The 22,066-nt window shown below is 50.9% G+C and overlaps 1 protein-coding gene across 1 annotated transcript in view; it reads right to left on the bottom strand.

Annotated features, from left to right (window-relative positions):
• ITGA11 (integrin subunit alpha 11) overlaps positions 1-22,066 on the bottom strand; it is a 127,574-nt gene that overhangs the window by 15,872 nt on the left and 89,636 nt on the right. The window contains exons 11-19 of the mRNA XM_022579891.3: positions 19,098-19,242; positions 16,385-16,533; positions 13,104-13,244; positions 12,672-12,875; positions 11,665-11,795; positions 7,145-7,311; positions 5,620-5,762; positions 4,083-4,193; positions 569-654 (exon numbers count right to left, since the gene is read on the bottom strand). Of these exons, the coding sequence (XP_022435599.1) occupies positions 569-654; positions 4,083-4,193; positions 5,620-5,762; positions 7,145-7,311; positions 11,665-11,795; positions 12,672-12,875; positions 13,104-13,244; positions 16,385-16,533; positions 19,098-19,242 (1,277 nt within the window). The remainder of the gene's footprint in view (positions 1-568; positions 655-4,082; positions 4,194-5,619; positions 5,763-7,144; positions 7,312-11,664; positions 11,796-12,671; positions 12,876-13,103; positions 13,245-16,384; positions 16,534-19,097; positions 19,243-22,066) is intronic.

The raw sequence follows: 22,066 nt of genomic DNA, 5'->3' as shown, positions 1-22,066 counted from the left end.
CTTCACGGCATGTGGGACCTCCCCGGACCAGGGCTCGAACCCGTGTCCCCTGCATTGGCAGGTGGATTCTTAACCACTGCGCCACCAGGGAAGCCCTGCCAGTTTATTTCCTCCAGGGGATTGTGAGCACCCTGCTCATCCTCTGCTAATCTCCTTAGTACTGAGCCCAAGTGGTCAGTCCATGGACCTTAGAAGTCATCTAGTCTGGGGGTTAGACAATGAACACCAAGAACTCTAGGTCCTCAGTCTCCACCTTTTATCTGTTTTATAGTGCAGGCGCCAAAGAAAGGATTCCTTTTCTAAACAAAGTTTGAGGAGGTTGGATTAGACTAACAGTGTTCATTTTACAGAGGAGGTTATTGAGGCCCAGAGAGGGCAAGGTATTTGCCTGAGGTCACACAGGAGTTAGAGGCAGAGCCTGAGCTAGAACCATGCTCCAAGTTCAGTGTTTGGTCCTTGCTGCCTAGGAGAAGCAAGTGTAGGATTGTCATCCAGGGCTCTGGGAGCCTAGATCCACCAGCAGGGAAGGGAAAGGAGTCAGTGTGGGGGTGTGGAGGAGCCTACTCACAAGGCTGTGGGCAGGTCACTGCGGGCGTCCAGCAGGAGGTCAGGGACACAGTGCTCATCCTCATTGCAGCCATTCCAGAACGGTACCTGGGCCAGGGAGAGGAAGGTATGGGTGGCTGGATAGGGCATCCAGAGCTTCCAGCCCCCATCTTTGCTGTGGGCCATCCCTTATCTCCACAGCACAACAGCTCCTCTTTCTGCGGCACTAGACACAGGCTTTGTTTTTTCTGCCTTTTTCACAGCACCATGCTGCTTTTTCTCATGCTTTGGCATAGACAGTCCCTTCTTTAGAACATGGCTCAAAACTCAACTCCTCCCAGGTCCCTTTCAGTCCCTAGCTGAGCTGTTAGTGCAGAACACCCACTTACCCAGTGCCAGTCAACACTGATTGATCATTTATTGCGGGGAGCAAGCTCTCTGGTACTGGGTATATAGGATGAGGAAGACACAGCTTCTGTTCTCAGCTCATGGGGAAGATGAGTGTGTGAACAAATAATTATAGTGCGAAATGTGCAAAAAAAAAAAAAATCTATATGAGGAACAGAAGAGGCAGAGGGGAGGAAACAGTTATTTTGGCCCATAGATGAGAAGGCTTCAGAGAAATGACAGTAGGTCAGAGTTCCAAAGGATGACTGAGTTAGCTGGATGGACCAGAGGGAGAGGGAAGTCTGGGAGGAAGGGTGAGTCTGTGCAAAGGGCCTGAGGCATGAAGCAGCATGGCAAGCTTGGGGAATGATGGCTATTTAGTGTTGCTGTAGTAAGGGGTACAGGAGATGCAGAGATGGGCGGGGTCATGTCTTAACAGGGTCTTGGGGTCGTGTCCTCCCAGACCCACATATCGAAGGCTCCTTCTGGCTGCTGTGGGTGGATGGACTGGAAGGGTCAAGAGTAGAGGCAGAGAGACCACTGAGGCTGATGCAATGTTCATGCAAGAGATGACGACGGTGTTGGTGTGGTAGTGTGTGTGTGTGTGTGTGTGTGTGTGTGTGTGTAAACAGGTTAGGAACCCCAGAGGTGAGAGCAGCAGGACCTGGAGTTCATCAGGACTAAAAGGGAGGAAAGGGTCCTGGATGTTGGCCAAGTTTCCTTTTGAGTGTCTGGAAGGGTGGCCGCACCATTCATTTATAAATGGAGGGGTTCAGTGGAGGGGATCAGTTTGGGGCACACTGAGTTTGAAGCGCCTGTGGCCCATCCAGGGAGAAGGGCTCAGCAGGTAGGCGGGTGTTCAAGTCTGGAGCTGAGGATTGAAACTGTCCGCACCAGGAGCACAGCCTGAACCAGGGGAGGGGAGACAGGAGAGGCCAGGCGTACCTTATATTCACTAACTTCTCAGAGGGGAGCTCCCTGGCCCTCACTCAGATCCACGTGCTCTTATTTCAGACACATTTCTATCAAGCTTCTATCAAGCCCCTTGGCTTCCCCATCACATGGTGGATTTAGCTCGAAGCAGCCAGCAAGGAAGACAGCAGAGTCATATAAAGGAGGGCAAAGCGAGGCATTTAATGCCAGGACATAGCTCTAGACACTCTGGAAACCCTTGGGGGCTTCACTGTATTCTAGCACCCGTGTTCATCTTGGTGATTTCAAGTCTCCGATGAAATACACCCCAGCCCGCCCAGCATACTGTTCAAGTGTGAAAACTATATAATAACCTTCAGAAAAATTTCTATCCACTTGATTAAAAGGGATAATTTAACATGATAAGTAACTGTTACACTCAACTGTATGGAATGGCTCATTCCCCCAAGAGGCAAGATTTTATGGTACTAGAACAGTGCTGGGCACTGAGGAGAAGCTAAATAAGAATTTGTAGCAGAGAGATGGGAAGAATGTTTCTAATTTTCTGGGGGCTAGAAATCTATTTTAACAAGATTTTTAGACATTTAGCTGCTATCCAAAGCCCTTGGTAATATGCCCAGACTGACTTTTTCAGCTCTATTTCTCATCTTTTCTTTACACTTCCCTTCACCCTGCTTGTTCCCACGTCCACACCTTGGCTATGCTGTCAGCTTTCCTGGAATAAGCCCATCGTCCCCATCTCACGTCTATTCTAAAGGTCCAGGGGAAAGCTACCTCCTCCAGAAAGTCCCCCCTGACCTATCATCTGACCGCTTGATGACACTTCCTCTGAGCTTACTCCCATCTTTGACTTGACCTATGACTCTTATCACCACCTTGCATCCGTGTTATCAGCATCAGAGCAGAGAGTGCCCTGCGCGTTCCTCTGGGCTTCAACATGCTTATAGAATGAGTGACATGTACTCATTCATTTGCTATAGTGGCCTTGTGATGACTGTGATGGGAAAAATATTAAGATTCAGGGCACCCAGCTTTCCCCCTCTCCTGGCTCACTAAGGAGGATTCCAGCTTTGCCAGGTCAGTATCTCCCCCTCTCCTGAACTGCATTTTCAGACAGCCTCTCTTACACATCTGTGATGCAGAATCAGGAGAAGAGGGAAGGTGTGAAGGTTGAGGGGTGGGTGGTAGGATGTGGGAGCTCTGGGAAGAGGGAGGGGCTGAGGGGGCTGATGGGGGAGAACGAGAGCAGAGAGGGGATTTTCATAAGCCTTGCTCTTGACTATACCGTTCTTTTGTGTAGGAGAAATACAGGCAAGCATGTGAGTAATTCTGAAATTGTTGTTTGCTGGCTGGATTCTATATATTGGGTTGGCCAAACAGTTTGTTTGGTTTTAAGTAAAAATAAAAGACACATTTTTCACTTTCACGAAGAACTTTATTGAACAACGTATTCGTTAACTGAATGAACTTTTTGGCCAACCCAATAATTCTCAGAGACACTGCTCAGAGGCTGGACCTCGCAGGTCACGGTCTTAAGAGCATTGTGGTATATTTGAAAGTTGTTCCTAAATCCCCGGGGTTTATTTTGCCTGCTCTCCTAGCACAGCTCAGGCAGAATGGATAACTGTCTGACGTTTTCTTTGTGTGGGATTTATATGGAGTTGCAGGGAGCATCTGAATATTAGATTACCAGAAAATTCTGATGCCCTTAGAGCCAGGGATTAGAAAAGGTGGGTTTGGGGGGTGCAGAGGCAATGATGAGGCTAAAACTACTTATTTTTGGAATACCTGGAGCAGGCTAGGAGGACTGTTTGTTAATCAGTCGATCATTCAACAAGCACAGACTAGGCTCTAGTGGTTGAATCATTCTCTCTGGCCTCCAGTGTCCTCGTCTGTCAATGAGGGAAGTGGGCGATTGAGAACTAAGGTCCCTTCGGGTCCTGTGAATCTCAGGGCCCACTCCCGGCTCACTCTCTGCTGGGGATACGGCAGCCTTGCTCAGGAGCAGGCCAGGCCCTTACCCTCAACAGATTGCTCAGCGTGAGTCACGAGGAAGGAGGGGGGGAGCCTGTCGGGAATTTGCGGGGCAGGAGGTGGGAAGGTGAGGCAGCGGAAGAACTCCTTTGTGCCTGTCACAAAGCCTGGGCTTCTGGGAGGAGGCGAGGGGAGGGGGTGGGGTGTGTGTCAAAGCTGCTGCCCCGGACACCAGGACGTACCGAGACTCTGAGGGTCGTGGGCCAGCCGTCATCCAGCATGGGGCCATAGTCGGGGTCCTCCAGGGAGTACTCGACGGAGAAGGTCACTGGCTTCACGTAGTCCGCAGTGTCCTGTGTGGGAGGTGAGAACGGGGTGAGGACAGAGGGAACGTCTGTGTCATAGTCAGGACCACTGAGAGAACTTCTGCCTCCCGAAGCTGGGAGCCCTGAGCATGAGTCCACGGAGCTTTAGCGTCCGTGAGTGCACGGAGGTTCCCAGATGGGTCCGTAGCAGGAGAGTGTTGCTCCTGGAAAGGGCCCTTGGCTCAGCATATGCCAACCCCTCTGCCTGCATGTTTCACCACCTCCTGCTCGTCCTTCAAGGCTGGGAACCTGTGTCCCCAACACCCCGGCCTCTAGGAAGCCAGGCAGCACCTCACCCCCACACTCTGTTCAGACCTGTTACTGACACACTTACGTGGCATCCAAACTACCTGATTGTGTGTCAATCCTCCTCTCTCCGAAGCCTCTCAGCACAGTCCTAGCGCTGTGACAAGGCTTAATAAATCAATGAATGAACAAAGTTGAACAAAATAGCGGCAATCCAGGGGATGCTTAGAGCTGCCTAAAAAATTCCCCAATCCCCCCCGCCCCCGCCATGGAACCCAAATCTTGACACCAGTGGCTTCCTTGTGTTAAGGCAATGACTTTCAAACTTGAGCTTGCATCAGAATCCCACCCTGGGAGGGGGCGGGGGTTAAAACACTGAGTCCCATCCTGAGGGTTTGATTCACTAGGTCTGGAATGGAGCTTGAGAACATGCAATTCTAAAAAGTTCCTGGGTAATGAAGATGCTGCTGGTCTGGGGACCACACTTTGAGAACCAGCCCGTAAACACATCAGAGGGGCAACACTATTAACAGACACCAGGACTTCTTGTTTCTCTGACCTTTGCCCAGTGACTATTGGGGTCAGGTGGGCTCTGAGTGTCCCCTGCCTGTGTCTCCAAGGCTGGAGCTGTGGCTGGGTGTCTGCAGTTTCTGGGTGGATGCACCAGGCCCCCACTGGTTCTCCCGCTCTGCCAGTCTGGCATCTCTCTCTTCCTGCCCCCAAGCCTGTCTATGCCACTGGTCCACCTTACCTAGTCTTCATTATTAGCTGATGCCTACTTATCCCTTCCTTCTGAGCCATGGCCCCGGCTGGCTGACCGCCGTCCTCTCTGCTAGACATCATTGAGCCCACCTCCCTCCTTGAATTTCACCCCCTGCTTAAGAAATGGTGGGCATCTGAGAGCTGGCAAAGAAGAGATTTCAGAGGAGGGTACCGTGAGGTGGGAAGTAGCGTGTCCCAGTGGCCTTTGCTCTGGGGCATGAGTATGGGATGGCCAAGGTCCAGGACACTGCCCCCTTCCTGGCCTCCGGAGGTCTGCTGGGGGCTCAGAACCAGCCTGGCACCAGCTGAGCTCTCTGCGTCTCCCACGGCAGCACCTCGCCCAGCTCCGTCCCCTTCCTGGAGAAGCTTGGGCTCTGTGGGTGGGGCTGCTGGGCATCTGGCTCACCAGGACATGGAAATTGATCCGCTCACAGTGTTCCTGGCTGGAGGAGAGCAGGGCAGCTCTGTTGGTGTACCGGTCCCCGCCCTCGTCCAGGTGGGCCCGCGGCGTGTACCGCCTCTCATCCATTGTGGCGTTATACCTGATGCCTAGAGGGAGGAGAGGGCAAGCCATGGAGGTGGAGGCACATTTCCATTGAAGACTGTTTGCCTCTCTTTAAAAATAGCCTTTGGAAAGTCATCCTCCTCCAGGAAGCCCTCCAGGCTGGCCAGGGGAAGTGCTGCTCCTCTCCCCTCACAAGGCTCAGTGTAGGCAGGAAACTCCCACACAGGGAGCGGGCGATACAGTGAGAAAGGATAAAGGAAGGAACTAAAGGAAGAGGGAGGCAGAAGGAGGAGAAAAGAAGATGGAGTTGACAGTAAGGGATAAAGAAAGAGGAAGAGATGGAGGGGAGAGTGAATGCAGTGGAAGAGGAGGGGAGACAGGATGAGGGGTCAGGGTGATGCTTCCATTTGAGCCACTCCTGGCATCAACACACCTCTCCACCTCTCCCATCACCTTCCTGGGCCTCGCCCTCGGCTCTAGGATCCCATCAGGTCTGGGTCCGAGCCTCTGCAGGTGGCAGTTCCCATCACACTAGGGAGGGCTGGCCAGGTTCTGCCCACCAGCTCCTCAAACCTAAGGCTGTTCTGGGGTTTAAGGCCTGCAGCCTCCTCCCCTTCAACTAGGCTGATCTTTTGCTAAATGCTGGAAAGGCTCAGCCCCTTCTCCGGTACCCCAGCAGCACTCTGGGTGCACAGGTTCTTGGCATCATTCTCCTATCATAGAAAGAAGCTGAAAGGGGGACACAACCACCCAGGTCTGCCTTTGTTCTCACCTTCCTTCTGGGACACCCGTTTTTTAATCATCTGGTCGGTCCTGCTCCTTGGCTGAGACGCTCTCTGTGGTCCCAATTTCCTGCACAGGTCTAACCTGGTGCTGGAACCTGTAGCTGCCACTTGCTGGGGCTGCCTGGGCCCAGGGCTGTCATAAGCAGGTGTCTGATCCCAACCTTGGCTGGGAGTGATGGACCCTCAGAAGGAAACTGCCCTGCTGTGGACTCACACCTGCTCTGAGCAATGACCACTGCTACTCGGGTCTTCATCTGCCTGGCCCCCTGGTTACTAGCTCCCCCTCCTGCGTCTGACTCTTTCTCTGAATCTGACTTCACAGCTTCCACACCCCAGACTGTTCCACTGCTTCCAGTCCCCTGTTCTGATCCAAACACTGTCTCTGACTATGTTCTCCTTCCCCAACCTCTCCCACGTTGGTCACCACTGCTCACTACCATCCTCACCGTGGCATGAGATCCCCTCCCTGCCCCCTGGAATCAGAGCATTGAATGGGCATCTAGAAGTCATCAAATGTGGCTCTAGGTGTGACCTGGCACTTAAAACCCATTTCAGCAAAAGCCCAGGTTTAGAAACAGAGCGAATGCAAAGCCCATGGGGGAGAGATTGGAGCTGGGGAAGTGGGGAGGGGGTTGATTTACCGACTGTTGAAGTTTGGTAATGAGGTGCCAGGAAGACGGGTGTGAAGCAGAGGAAGGCGGCCAGGCAGGTGGCGTCTCTGCCGCTGCGTTTGCAATCCCTGTGAAAGATGTTGATCTTGGACGGCTCAAAGTGGAGGCTGGCATTGATCTGAACCACAGGGCGGGACCTTCAGGAGGAGGGAGAGAAGCAGGGGTTGGGTGGGGTACAAGACTGCTTGCTCTGCTGGGACCCAGGGAAAGGTGGAGAGCCAGATGGAACGGGATCTGTAAAACCCCCACTGGGAGTGAGGCAGTGGTGGGGCATGCAGGGAGGGGGTCCAGGTGTCACAGGATTGGGCAAAAAAAGTGTACAGGTGGATGAAGGGCAGGCTAAGCAACCTCACAGCCCCTTGAGGCAGCCCTTCATCATTTTCCTAGGGGCTGTGCTTGCTGCAGACCATACTGACATCCTTTTGCCTTCTCATCACTTCAACCCTGCATGTACATCAGAGTAATCTAGAGAGCTTTAAAACATCCTGATGCCCGAACTAGAACAAAACATTTTAAAATTTGTATGGAAAAACAAAAGACCCCCCAAAAGCCAAAGCAATCCTGAGAAAGAAAAACAGAGCTGGAGGAATCAGGCTCCCTGACTTCAGACTATACTACAAAGCTACAGTAATCAAAACAGTATGGGACTGGCACAAAAACAGAAATATAGATCAATGGAACAGGATAGAAAGCCCAGAAATAAACTCACACACCTATGGTCAATTAATCTATGACAAAGGAGGCAAGTATATACAATGGAGAAAAGACAGTCTCTTCAATAAGCGGTGCTGGGAAAACTGGACAGCTACATGCAAAAGAATGAAACCAGAACATTCTCTAACACCATACACAAAAATAAATTCGAAATGGATTAAAGACCTAAATGTAAGACCAGACACTATAAAACTCTTAGAGGAAAACATAGAACACTCTTTGACATAAATCGCAGCAATATCTTTCTGGATCCACCTCCTAGAGTAATGAAAACAAAAACAAAAATAAACAAATGGGACCTAATTAAACTTAAAAGCTTTTGCACAGCAAAGGAAACCATAAACAAAACAAAAATACAACCCACAGAATGGGAGAAAATAGTTGCAGAAGAAGCAACCGACAAGGGATTAATCTCCAAAATATACAAACAGCTCATGCAGCTAAATATCAAAAAAACAAACAACCCAATCAAAAAATGGGCAGAAGACCTAAATAGACATTTCTCCAAAGAAGACATATGGATGGCCAGAAAGCAGTTCAACATTGCTAATTATTAGAGAACTGCAAATCAAAACTACAATGAGGTATCACCTCACAACAGTCAGAATGGCCATGATCAAAAAGTCTGCAAACAATAAATGATGGAAAGGGTATGGAGAAAAGGGAACCCTCCTACACTACTGGTGGGAATGTAACTTGGTACAGTCACTATGGAGAACAGTATGGAGGTTCCTTAAAAAACTAAAAATAGAACTACCATATGATCCAGCAATCTCACTCCTGGGCATATATCCAGAGAAAACAATGATTTGAAAAGATACATGCACCCCAGTATTCATTGCAGCACTATTTACAATAGCCAAGCTATGGAAGCAACCTAAGTGTCCACTGACTGATGAATGGATAAAGAAGATGTGGTACATATACACAATGGAATATTACTCATCCATAAAAAAGAATGAAATAATGTCATTTGCAGCAACATGGATGGACCTGGAGATGATCATACTAAGTGAAGTCAGTCAGAGAAAGACAAATATCATATGATATCGCTTATATGTGGAATCTTAAAAAGTGATACAAAGGAACTTATTTACAAAACAGAAACAGACTCACAGACTTTGAAAAAAAAATTTATGGTTACCAAAGGGGAAAGGTGGTGGGAGGGATAAATTAGAGGAGTTTGGGATTAACATATCCACACTACTACATATAAAATAGATAATCAACAAGGACCTACTGTGTAGCACAGGGAACTCTACTCAATATTCTGTAATAACCTACATGGGAAAAGAATCTGCAAAAGAATAGATATATGTATATATATAATGGAATCACTTTGCTGTACACCTGTACAACATTGTAAATCAACTATACTCCAATATAAAATAAAAATTAAATTAAAAACTTCCTGATGCCCAAGTTGCTCTCCAGGTCAGATCCAACAAGAATAGGCATCACCATGTCTTAAAGCAGTGCTTCTCAGATTTTAATACATTTGTGCATCTCCTGGGGCTCTGGTTAAAATGCAGATCCAGCATTTCTAGCAAGCTCTCAGGTGATGCTAGTGCTGTTGGTCTCTGGACCACACTTTGGACAGCGTGGGTGTTAAAGCGCCCCAGGTGATTCCAATGTGCAGCTAAAGTAGAGAATAACTCATTGTTCTAGAGACCTGCCCCCAGCCATCCATCCCAACACTGTCCCATCCAGGCAGCCAAGGAAATGCAAATTTACACTTCTATTGTCTAAGTCAATCAGAGTTAGGGAAGGGAAATATTGCCTCTCCAAACTATGCATTTATGTAGAAAGAAAGAAGTGTAGTGTGTTTTAGATGCTTCAGACTTTTAGCGTGATTATGTGTGCTATTACTCTGCTCTTCGTAGTGGAAGAGGGATGGCGCCTCCTCTGTACTGTGGAGTGAGAAGGACGGGTTTGAGTCTTGGCTGCACTGGGCAGGTCCCACGATCTCTCTGATGGGGAATTGTGAGAACCAAAGCAGGTAAGTGAGAACGCCTTCTGTTTGGAAACAAACACCTGAGAGTCTTTAAAAATTACTGCTGCCTGGGCCCCTGCCCTAGAAATTCTGCTTTCAGTGGTCTGGGTAAAACCCGGGCAATGAGAGTTTTAAAAGCTCCCAGGTGATCCTAAGGGTAGTCATGTTTGAGATCCATGGAGTTTGACTATGACGTCTTCCCAGAGGGCTCCAGCCCCCAGTTTCGGCACTACTCAGGTAGCATTTAGGTTTAGACCTCACAAGCTAGGGCTTGACTGAGTCCTTTCTGTGAGACTGATTCTTTTGATGTATGTGTGCATATACCTTGCTTCCTATAAAGGACTTAGTTTATGTGTCACCCTACAGACCCCAGAGGCCATGTCTACCCTCTACCCTGGGTCTTGTTCACCTGAACTGCAATGCAGTGAGTACATTTAGCCCAAGCTGCTGTTGCTACCAAAGACCTAAGAGCCCCACCTGCAGAGCAGACCTTCAAGGAGAGGCCGTGGGGCCGGTGCTGGACCCGCAGAGACCCTGCTTGCCTAGAGGGCCAGGGGACACCACCTGGAGGCGTGGGTCAGCTGATGCTTTGGCCATGACACAGGGGGACATGAGGAGCCCGCAGATACGCTGCTCCCCATTGCTCCCCTAAGGGGCTGTTGCAGGAAGCAGAGGCTGTATTCCTTCCTCCTCTCTGGAGATGCTGGAGCAGGGAGCTGCCCCAGGCGTGAGGCTGCAGCTCATTCAGTAACTAGCGACCTCTCATATCTCTCTCCTCCTTTCCTGTTTCAGTTTCCCTTGACCCTCACTTCCGTCCCTGGGGCTGAAGCCCCTTCCAGGGCGCAGGCACAGAAGCTTTAGCCTCAGGCTCTGTTTTCTTGGGAACTTGGACTAAGATATTTCCCGACTGGATCGTAATATTCTTGAGGACCAAGAACATGAAGATTCTCCCTGTGAAGTCATAGGATATCTCTGTTTAATGTCTTTCTTAAGTTGTATGAAAAATGTGATTGCGTTTATATAAAATTATATGCAGGTGGAAATAGGCTGGTAGGGAAATATACCAAAATGTTAATAGTGGTAATGTTAAGGTGATGAAACTCTGAGTGATTTATTTTACAAATTTTCTTTAAGTTATTGTATTTATAATGAAAAGTATCAACATATAAAAAACTAGCTCAAATTAAAAATTTTTTTGGTTCAAAAAGTATCTGACACATCACATGGTAAAATATTTAGATGGACTTTTAGAAAGCACCCCGCCCCCCTTTTTCAAAGCTGTAGACCATTGCTAAGTAGAGACCCTAAGTGCAAATGTATGACAAATATCTGATGGAATGGTGCAGAAATGAGGCCCTGAAAAAGGAAACCAGGGGTCAGATGGGGTTTGGAGGAAAGAAATCCTCTCTCACACTGGGGTAGAAGGGAGAGCCTCCCAGCTGATGAGAATATCCTCAGTCTGTCCTTTAAAGTAGCTTTAGAAGCTGAGTGGAAGAAATGACCAAGTAGCCAGAACTTTTAGGAAAAACTCTAAGAGGGGCTTTTTGCCACTGAATTGCTCTAAAATCTTAGCAGTCCACTGAGAAGAGGGATTTGGACTTCAAAATAACTTACAGTGATTCCATGAAAAGGAAATTTGTAGTCGCAACGGGATAAGAACAGGGTGAATTTGGCTCACAGCGATTAAAGACAAGAGACAGAGATCCTAAAGCGTATCTTTTAAACCCTGTATCCATCATGACACTCAGGAGAGCCCAAGAGTCAAGAAAAACGGGGAACCAACCACAGAATCACGGCGTTGCCAAGGGCGCCCACAGCCAGGTCCACAAGCCCATCCTCGTCGAGGTCCAATTGCCCATGGATGCTGCAGCCAAAATACTGGAGGCCTGGAGCCAGCTCTGAGGCAGCGATTCTCTGCAGAGAGTGGAAGGAAAGAGCTGGGCATGGGCACCCTAAGGGGTAGATACAATTGGGAGCCCTGGAGACAGCCTGTTTGAAATCATCAGGAAGCTTCCCCGGCCCAAAGCTGTCTCCTCTCCTCGTCCATTATGGCACCTGAAATTCCTGCCATTAAGTCATTCTTTTAGATTAAAATAGTGTGTCATAAAAGTGTTCCCCACTGAAGAGGGAAGGGGAAGGGGCAAGATAGGGGTAGGGGATAAAGAGGTACAAACTATTATGTATACAATAAATAAGCTATAAGGATATATTGTACAACACAGGGAATATAGCCAATATTTTATAATAACTATACATGGAGTATAACTTTTAAAAATTGTGAACCACCGTGTTGTAACTTATATCGTACATCAACTACACTTCAATTTTAAAAAAAAAAGAATTCCCCACTGGGTGTAAATACACATCACCTGGCAGGTAACCCACCATTATTTCTAACTGTGGTATATCTTACTAATAAAATAGGTAGGCAAAAGTGATGACCTGAGGGGACTTGGGATGGGTCACTTTTAGGAAGAGCACTGTTTCCAGCCTGAGGCACTTCCAGAGAAGAGGAGCCCAAACTGGCATTCTCCACGTGTAGTCAATTGCATGAATACACATGAGGGCCAGTGAGGTTCCGGGTCCTTGGGATTGTGTTGCTGTTGCTGGGGAGATAAAGTTAAGCAGGGAGAGGGTATCCAAAGGGGTGATGGGAAGGGCTTGAAGACAAATGCACCCATTTCAAAATTTCGATTTGAGGCAAGTTCCCTTTTCCTGTGTGAGGACAGGGCGTGAGCTACCAGGACTCACGTCCTAGCTCCATCCGTCTACCAGGGAGGGGGGCATTACCTGCTTCGGTGTCTTTAGGATGTTGCCCTGGAAGCCGTGGAAGATATAGATGACTCCTCTGTGGTTGTCCTCCAGAGGGGCTCCCACCACCACGTCGTTGTAGGAATCTTGATTGAGGTCCTGAACTGAGGCGATGGAGGAGCCGAATCGGGCATTCTGGTAACTGTGGGAATCCTTCAGTGTTCCATCGTAAACAAACCGGTTCTGCGAAACCAGTGTCAGGAAAAGGCTCAGGGGGACTTGGCAAGGGCTCTCTGGGTCGTGAGCCCCTCTGGCCTGCAGCATCCCCTCTGCGTTTCCCCATTTCTCTCCTGCTATATAAGCCCAATGACAGAAGAGGTTCCCATCCTCCCCCGCTCCACAGGTGTGGACACCTGATCAAGGCAGGGATCAGGTGCCCCTGGAAAGCTGGCCAGCCTCCACGCTCCGTACCTGTCTCAGGTTGTAGATGTACACCCTGCCCCGCTCTCCGCCCTCGCTGAAGTACATGGGTGCGCCCACCAGCAGGACATCAGTCACACCGTCGCCATCGACGTCCACTGAGGTGATCTCGCTCCCGTAGTAAGAGCCTATCTGCGGCACAGGGATGGGGAGAGGGGCGTGGGGCTGGGCTACTGGGAGGCCTCTGCTCGCCAGTGGATGGAAACTGAGGACAGCCTTTGACTCGGAATTTTTGCCGCACAAATGAGAAGGTCCCTCCCTCTTTTCTCCTTCTGTTATCCATCCCGCCCCCACTCGGCTTTCCATTATTTAATTTTATTGATTGCCATTTATTCTGTAAGTGATACATTATAATGGCAAAAAGTGAGCAAAATAAAAGCAACATATGAAGAAGAAAATAAAGGTCACCCACGGTCCCAACAACCAACTATACCATGGATGTTTCAGTATATTTTTCCTCTGGACTGTTTTCTCTAGGGGGTGTGTGTGTATGTGTATGGTTTTATTTTTACAATCTGGGATCGGACTGGATGTATAGTTTATATATTCTGATTTTTTAAATAAAACAATGGATCATGAGTATTTTCTCCGACGTGTTATATTTTTTTCCTACAACATGATCATTGGTGATTCTCTAATATTCCGAATTACACGTGCGCCAAATGTATTTAATCAATCCTCTGTTGCTGGACATTTAGCTCACGTTCAATTTTTTATATTCCAAATACTCTGGGCTTAGCACCTTGGGTGATAACTTATGATTTCTTTTCAGTATTTGAGCACTTACTGTGTCCCTCTCCCACCATGGGTGCCGTGTTCCCCACTTCAGTGAGGGCACCATCTGACCACTCGGTTAGAAACCTAAGGGTCCTCCCTGGCTCCACCCTCCACCTCTCCCGCCTGCAGTCTCCCCGCAAGTCCACCTGGTGGATGCCAAACATGTCCCGAATCCATCTACTTCCCGCCTCCTCCGATGCTTCTCCCCCATGTGAGGCGCCTTCCAAAGCCCCACCCCCTCCAGGATGGCCCCTCCAGCCCACCACTGCGGGGAGCTAGAGTGGCCTCCAGCAGCTGACCATGCCGCTTCCTTGCTTTGGGGGAAAATGTCCAAACTCTTCAGTGTGACCTTCCTAGACCAGCCTCTGTCCCCCACCCTCTGGCTCCCACATCGCCTCCCGACATACCAAGTGATTTCTCTTCTCCAAATGCCCCCCGGCTCCAGCTGGCTTCCCAGCTTCCCCCTGCACACACTTTTCTCTGACCTGTACCCTCTCCCCTCCCCTCTCTCCCGGTAATGTCTATCGTCCTTCAGGTCACTGCCTGTTAGAAGCACCCCTGCCCTTCCCTACTCCACTCCCTGCAATGGTCCCTCCTCCATGCTCCCCCAGCCCCGGCTCCCTCCACCAGCGCCTCTGGACAGTGGGAGCTGTGCCTGTCCTGTTCCCTCCAGGCGTGGGTGCCCTGCCTGGCACACAGGAGGTACTCAGTAAATGTTTATAGGAGCAAGTGGTCGCTCAGGAAAGAAGAGGAGCCCTTCCCAAGGACAGGCCCTGTGTGAGACGCTTTACAGCCTCAGGTTAGCTTGTGTGAGTCTCATGTTTTCTTGGGAGAGATTATCGTCCTTATTTTACAGGGAAGGAACTGAAGCTCAGAGAGTTCAAGTCACTTGCCCAACGTCAGAAGGCTGGTCACAGCCCAACTGGGTTGGAACTCTGATCCATCTGACACTCAAGTCAATGATTCTCCCTCCCTGGCTTAGGGTGTTTTCAGAAGAAATTTATCCTCAAGCATTAAAAGCTTTTAACCGAGGAGAACGATAAAAATACAGAAGAGGGAAAAAGGAAATCATAAACACGGGGTGGGGGGGAAGAGATGTGCCCACATGAAGTAATTAAGAGGCAGACAGAGAGCAAAGAGGGAGGCGGAGGGAGACCCTGTCTAAACATGTGGCCTCAGCTATGTGGGTCGTGGTGATTTGGAATCCACTTAACTTAGCTGCCTTCAGCGCTGCGGTTTCTCATTCGGATGTTGGAGATGGAACCAGGCAGTATAAATGTCATAAATTCATCAGCGAATTCCCTTCAGCTCTCAAGGTCTAGCCTAGGGTTCCCAACAGAGCCAGCCCTGGGTAGAGTGTGGGCGGGCAGGGTGGAAGCTGGGGCCAGAGCAGTGCCCGGGTTCGCCAGTGCCCTGGGATGGGAAGAGGAATGGTGGAAGGATGGCTCCCTGTAGCTAGAGGGATTTAGGTTTGACCCGGTGAAGAGCATGTCCTCATGGTGACAGGTCAAGGGCAGTAGAAAACGCAGGAGACAGGGCTGTTCCCAGGCTCTGGAGGGCCAGGTGTGAGCCAAGAATAACAATAAGGGCCTGGACAGGGCTCAGCTCAGGCCCAGGGTACTATGGATGCTGGATGCTGCCAGGCAGGAGGGGCCATGGCCTGGTTTGGGGATTGTTGGGGGTCAGGAGGTAGCATAACGTAGAGAGCCCCACCAAGAGTCCTGGATTCTGAACTTGACCCAGCCGTGAATCTACCCTATAACCTTGGAAAAGCTATGTTGCTTCTCAGGACCACAGTCTTCCTGGGCTATTGACATGACTTGGATCAGAACCCTGTTTTCTGATCTTTTCACCATCATTGACTCTTAGCATAGCTTTCCAGCTTGCATTCATGACCATCCAACGCAAGACTCTTAGCAGCACAGCCTGGTTGCCCACCACATCCGGGGCGGTGACATTGGTAGCCGTATCATTCTGAATTGTGCCCATTCCGGGAAAGGAAAGAAGTTGGCATCTTGGTGAACCCGTGGGGCCGTGCTATGGGTGGAGGCATGACTCCTCTCACTTCTGGTAGCGCCAAGGTGGCTTGAGGAACACGGGTGCCCCTTCAGGATGCCTACGGGCCCTGGCAGCCCAAGCTGGGAGGCTATATAGCCTGGATGCTGTCTCTGGCCCTGAACTCTAGACATGACCAGAAAGAGGCTGGTAGTTGGGGGCAGAGGTCGGGCCAAGGCACCAGAGACAAGGGCTCCATGAAGTGCGAGCTAGCAAATTCTCCTGGGTTCTGTTGCTGCGGCAGGGACCAGGCCTGCCTTCCTGGGGAAGGAGCATCAGCTCTAAGGTGGGTGTGAAGGAGGCATATACCCCCAACCAGGAAGGACGTTTGTGGGTCTGGGGACAGTCCTGAGAGGGAAGAGCTGAGCTGCAGTCTCCTCCAGCCCCACCTTCCCCTCTGTCCCACCCGTCTGCCCTGCCCCCAGCCTCCCCTGCATTACCTGCTCGCCCTGCAGGGCCTGGTGGATGGTGAGACTCCGGTTGTTGTGCATAGTGAACAGGATGACTTTGCCTGTGTGGTTGAACCGGGGGGCTCCGGCCACATACACCCGCCCCTGCCTGGAGGACACGACCGATGTGACTGTGTACCCTGCCAAGGGAGAAAACAGGCTAGGCTCTGGCCCTGTGGCCTGGCAGATCTCACCTGGGCCTGTGTGTGGCTCAGCTGTGCCACAGGACTGGCCGCTGAACGGAGAGCATTCAGACCAGGCCGAGCAGATGTGATACCACAGGGCAGTAGTTCCCAGGTGCAGCTGAGGAGGCCTGGAAGAGGCAGGGCCGGTGAAGAGTGGGGAGAACTCACTGCGCCCACCCCCTGCTTGAAGGCATCAAGGAAGCCAGGTGGGGCCACTAATAGGCATTGCTGACCTGGAACATGCACATCACATGCTTCACCTGCCTCACAGGTGAGTGCATGATGGAACAGGGAGGAAAGAGAAAGGCAAACCCTAGCCACATTTCTTTTCATATTGGGCAGGCTTTGTTTTTGATCCCCACCAATAGTCTCTCTGGGGATCAACCAGTGTCCTCTTCATTGCCGGAACCCCCTGCTAAGTGGTCCACCGAAAACTGAAGAGTTGGCTGTGCAGAGGCGAGGAACTGCTCCGCTCGGGGCGTTTAGGTGGAGTCTCAGGGACTCCTGCAGCCCCAAAGCTTTGCAAACTCAAAAGAGGGAGTGACTAGGCTTCTTTCAGTGCACTCAAAAGAGAAAGAGATGGAAACCCAGAGGCTCTTTGGGAAAGGCCACCAATCCGTGTTCTTAGGATCTGTGCCTGATCACTGTGACTTTCCAGTCGAGCGCCCAGCTCTGGGGAGTGACTGTACAGCATCTTCAGGCAACTCTCCTGAAAGTGGGGCCCCGGAAGGTGTGCAAAGCCGAGAGTCCCACTTTCTGCCGGGCAACTGGATCATGGATCTGTCTTTAGATGGGTGTCAGGCCTTGTTGGCAGCTCCTGGGCAGTTTCTGGGGGATGCATGTCTCCTTCTGCCATGTGTGCATGTCTGCGTGTGTGTGTGTGTGTGTGTGTGTGTGTGTGTGCGCTCGTGCCCATGCACATGCGTGCGCCTGTGTGTTTGTGGGTAACACTGTCTCTCGGGTCACTGGTTGCTTCCAGTCTGGCTGCGGGATGCACAGAGGAGCCGATGCAGTGGCCGGGAGGGTGGGTGCAGTAGGGTGGGCTACTCTGGTTCCAGACACACCGCGTTTGACTCTTGGAAATGTATTCTGGGAAGTGGAGCTTGAAAGGCAGGTGAGACCAAGATATCCCATGGCGGGTGGCTAACGTGGCCGTGTATTGAGGGTAGGGTGGGGTTAGGCTTGTGGTGCGCAGCAAAGGTTTCTTCTGAGTTGAGTGCCCAGTGGCACTACTGGAAATGTTCTCAGTTGGCCCTGGGCATTTGGGCTTCCTCAGAAGGAGGGACAGTGGTGGTGGGAAGGTCTTGGGGGCTGAGTGTCCTGGGGGCAGGCGTGGGCTGACTCTCAAAGCTCCAAGCTGCGCTGAGAGAGAGCTTCCTGCTTCCCAGCCGTCTGCTGGCAGTGGTTTCAGTTCCCATGTGGCTCCTTGACCAGCAGGCGGGGCCCCCCAGAAAGCTGGACAGCCTCCCTGAAGGGCTGACAGGAGGACCCGTGGCCCGAAGTCCATAAGCTTCCCCAGTGTGGAGGCGGAGAGCCTGGCTGGCCTGTCTCCTTCCCCAAACTCCCCCTCTTCCCTGGGGCACATCGGGAGGAATCTTCCAGAGACCCCAGACACTGCCCTCGCTGGATGAACCCCCGGAGGGAAGAGGAAGAAGAGAAAGGCACTCCCTCAGGACTCACACCCAAGGTGGTGACTATAGTTAAGGCGAGACAGTTGGGCCTCATGAAGGCCCTTCATCCTGGCTCTGCGCCCCCCAGGATCTTCTGGGAGGAGGAGTGACCTTCCCACCGCAGAGAGATCCACTGCCAACTCTGGATGGCCCAAGTTCACGGAGAAGTGGAGTCCGAGGCTGCATTAGTGATGAGTAACTTCACAGCTGGTGGATTCCGTTCAGAAACCCAGAAGGACTCACAGACAATGGGAGCCCTGGGCATTCGCCCCCTGCTCCCTTCGTTCTGGTTCAGCCCTTTCAGAAAGGCCACGGCAGAAGGGCCTCAGCATGGATGGTGGAGGCCCTGCTCCTGCAGAGCTAGAGGTGACTGGGATCTGTCAGGTAAAGGTCTCACAGCTGGGACCTATCACCATCAGGTCAATGATTCATGCTTTTCTTTTTACGACCACTCTAAGGTACTTAATGGGAACTGACTTCTGCCTTGATTGTAAACCTTAACACATCCTCGACTTGCATTTTGCCTTGGGGAGACAGGCTTCCTGCACTCAAACCTGAAAACACAACAACAGCTGCCCTAGAGTCTAGAAGCATCAACCAAAACACATTTCAGGTTGGGGTGCATTGCTTGTCATTTATTCTGCCTGCTTATCGAGAGCTTGTGACATGCCAGGCATGGCGCTGGACGTGGTGGATGCCAGGCTGGAGAGGCAATGGCCCCGACTGTGCCTGAATCAGCACAGAATATGCACAGACAGGCCCCTGGCCTCAGGTGTGGGCAGGTTCTGGATCCCTCAGGTCCCCTCCTCGCCCACCACCCACCAGCCACCCTTCAGCTCTGGCTCTTACCCAGGTATGCGCCGTGGTTCTTGAGCTCCTCGGGGAACTCCTTCAGGTAGGACTCTCGGAGAGGAATGACCTTCCCACCGCTAGTTTCCTTTAGCACAGCTCCATTCCAGTCATAGGCACCAACGGCTCCCAGCAGAATCCCGTCCTGACATTGGGAAGGGGATGCACATCAGCTCGTGTCCCCCAGGTGCCCCTCGCCAGGAAGCTGCACCACGTCTGCAACCATGAAGCATCCATCTGCCCGTCCCCTCTGGCACCTTCTCCTGGGTTTGTTATTTAATAGCCCAACTTCCAGCCAGGATTCTTGGCTTTGGAAGGTGCCTAGGAACTTTGAAGGAATGTTCTAGAAACAAACTCCAAATCCAGGACAAAAGCTCCATTCCATTTTGGACTTCAGGACCCCTCTAGGAAATCTCTTGTCGCCATCCCTTCCTTCTGACACTCCTTTAAGTGGTGTCCCTATGCTTTTCCTCCTTCCCATTCCTTCGTAGTGTCTGAGTTGCTTTCCTGAGTGCGTAAATCCTACTTCTTCATTTCTTCAGTAAAAAGCCACTGTGTGTCTATCTTGTGTCAGGCACTTGCTTGGTGCTGGGGATACTGTCCCTGCCCTCACAGAGCTCACAGATACTAAATAAATATACAAATAAACATAATACTTGCAAACTGTGGTAAATGCCACACAATGAGGGATATGGTAAATGTCATGGTGAGGTTGAGTTTAGATTGAGGGGGGGCTCAGGAAAAGCGTTTTGAGCAACTGATGCTTACCCAGACACCCGGAGGGATGGGATTTATTTACTTCTTTTTAGCGATATTTAAGTTTAATTTAATACAAACATCACATACTTTTACCTTCTTGGAAATGGTTGCTTCATCTTCACTAAGGAAATGGAAAACTATTATGACGTAAGTCTTCATTCTGTGATTTGTGTGTTTGGACAAGTTTAGGCAGACAGCAAAAGCTCCAGAGGTCCTGCCACCAAACCTACAGCATTGTGCAAATGCCCTGAGGCTGGAGAGAGTTCAGAGCCTTTGGCTTAAGGAACTGAAAGCTGTTTGATGGGGCTGGAGCCTTGAGTAAGAGGGCAAGGTGGCTCAATATGAGGCTAGACAGATAAGCCAGGTCCACCTTTGTGACAGCCAGCACCCCAAGGACAGGAGCTGGTCTTTAGTGGCAGGGTAAGCGGATGCTATGATGCCTGGGCAGGAAGATGGAGAGCTCTGGCTCCTTGAGGGGAAGCCTCCAGGGTCATTTCCGAGGACTGGGTCCACTCACTCCCTGGGTTGCCCCTGCACCCTATCCCCACCCCCACCCCCCCAAACCATCCACATAACTAGTGGGTATAGGAAGACAAACAGCAAGCACTCAGAAGAGGAAGAGAAGTGACTAGGGACAATGAAGGGCTGAGGAGGGGGTGTGGAAGCAGGGAGGGGCTGCCTTCCTGGGTCACCTTGGTGATCATGTGCCAGGGGCATCCAGCTTTGCCTCCCAGCTTTGGGCTGTCAAAGCACAAGCTGGTGAGGTCACCTCTCTCCCACTGAGCCCTCCTTCAACCCAGCTGGTCAGTGGGATTTGCGGTTTCCCCACCACTTGTGGTCCAAGGCACTCAATTTCTCCTTGCCCCCAAAGCAATGGTACCAATAGAAAAATGTGACTCTGGCCTTGGGACAATCAGAGCCATAACTAAACACACAGGCGGAATCCCCAGGCACTAATTTCATTACTGGCAGTGGAGAGGGCAAGATTGTGAACCATAATAAGCTAAGCTTCCTTTTCTCATTTCCAAGGTGTCACTTGAAAGAGTAAAGTTGATCATATATAAGGATTTAAAAAGTCCTAATATTCTAGAGGTAGAACTGACTGTTCAGACAGAATGTTTTTACAGCTATAAATAAGCTGCTCTTGGGTGAGTCCGATGTGCTGGGTTGTGTTTAAAGTCTCACTTTCTCATTAGCTTTTTCCCACTCTGTGCGCCTCAGCCTGGGAGAGTCTGACAATCTGCGGGGTCCAGGATCCGGGCCAGGGCCTCAGGGACTCGCGCCAACATTCCTTGCACTTGGGGTGTGCTCCATTCTTTGAGGGACCCTTTCTCACCCAGTCACTCATTTATGAGAGACAAGTGGGACAGATATTCATTATCTGCACTAATGAGCACCCGAGGTTCAGAGAGGGAAAGGGAGTTGCCCGAGGTCACACAGCAAGTCAGAAGCAGGGCTGGGATGGGGTTGGTCAGAGGAGAAAATGACTATCTGCTTCGCCAGAAGCCCCTAGATTCTGCTTCTGATGCAACAGCAGACCAGTCTCTGCCTCACGGGGAGGCCTCTGAAGATGAATGTCTGGCTTTGTAGATGATCGGAAGCCTCTGCAATGTACTGAGAAGGGCTGGCTCAACCTGGGTGCCTGGGATTCAGCTGGGGAGACCTCATGCTGACTCACCACATGTGGGGCTGGGGAATTCCATCGGGATTTCTGCATTTGGCAGCACTGGGCAAGGGTGACGGTCCCAGGCTCTCACCTTGTGCCATTCTACTCGGCAGTGGCTCTAGGCCTGCGCTCTAGTGGGAGGCCATTTCCTGAGCAGGGTCTCCTGGGGGCCCTGCTGTGCGTGGAGAGGGCGCACTGAGGAGTGGGCGGGCTGAGAGGGCAAGCCACGGCCACCAAGGCAAACCTCAGGTTGTCACAATCTTTTCCCAGTTGGGGGAGCACAGACATTTTGAGTTGGGAAAAAATCTGGAAGGGTGGAGCTGAACAAAGCACGAAAGCTTTGAGAGACGAAGCCAGGCATACAAGCCAAGCTAGAAAACAAACAGCAGGGCATCTGGGGAAGAGCCGCGTCCCATGCCCCAGGCCTGGCACCGGCTCCCTGACTTACGGCCTCCTTTCCTACGAGGCCTCTGGGGCCCCCACCAGATATTACCAGGGTGTAGCTGGGTGGCCTTGCACAGGTGGACTCTCGGCACCAGCTGAC

This window comes from Delphinapterus leucas, chromosome 2 (genome assembly GCF_059928025.1).
Source record: "Delphinapterus leucas isolate spDelLeu-1000000601 "Yukka" chromosome 2, BTC_Dleu_Yukka2, whole genome shotgun sequence".
Taxonomy (NCBI): Eukaryota; Metazoa; Chordata; class Mammalia; order Artiodactyla; family Monodontidae; genus Delphinapterus; species Delphinapterus leucas.
Note: the sequence above shows the minus strand (reverse complement) of the source record. Positions and strands in the feature narration are given on the sequence as shown.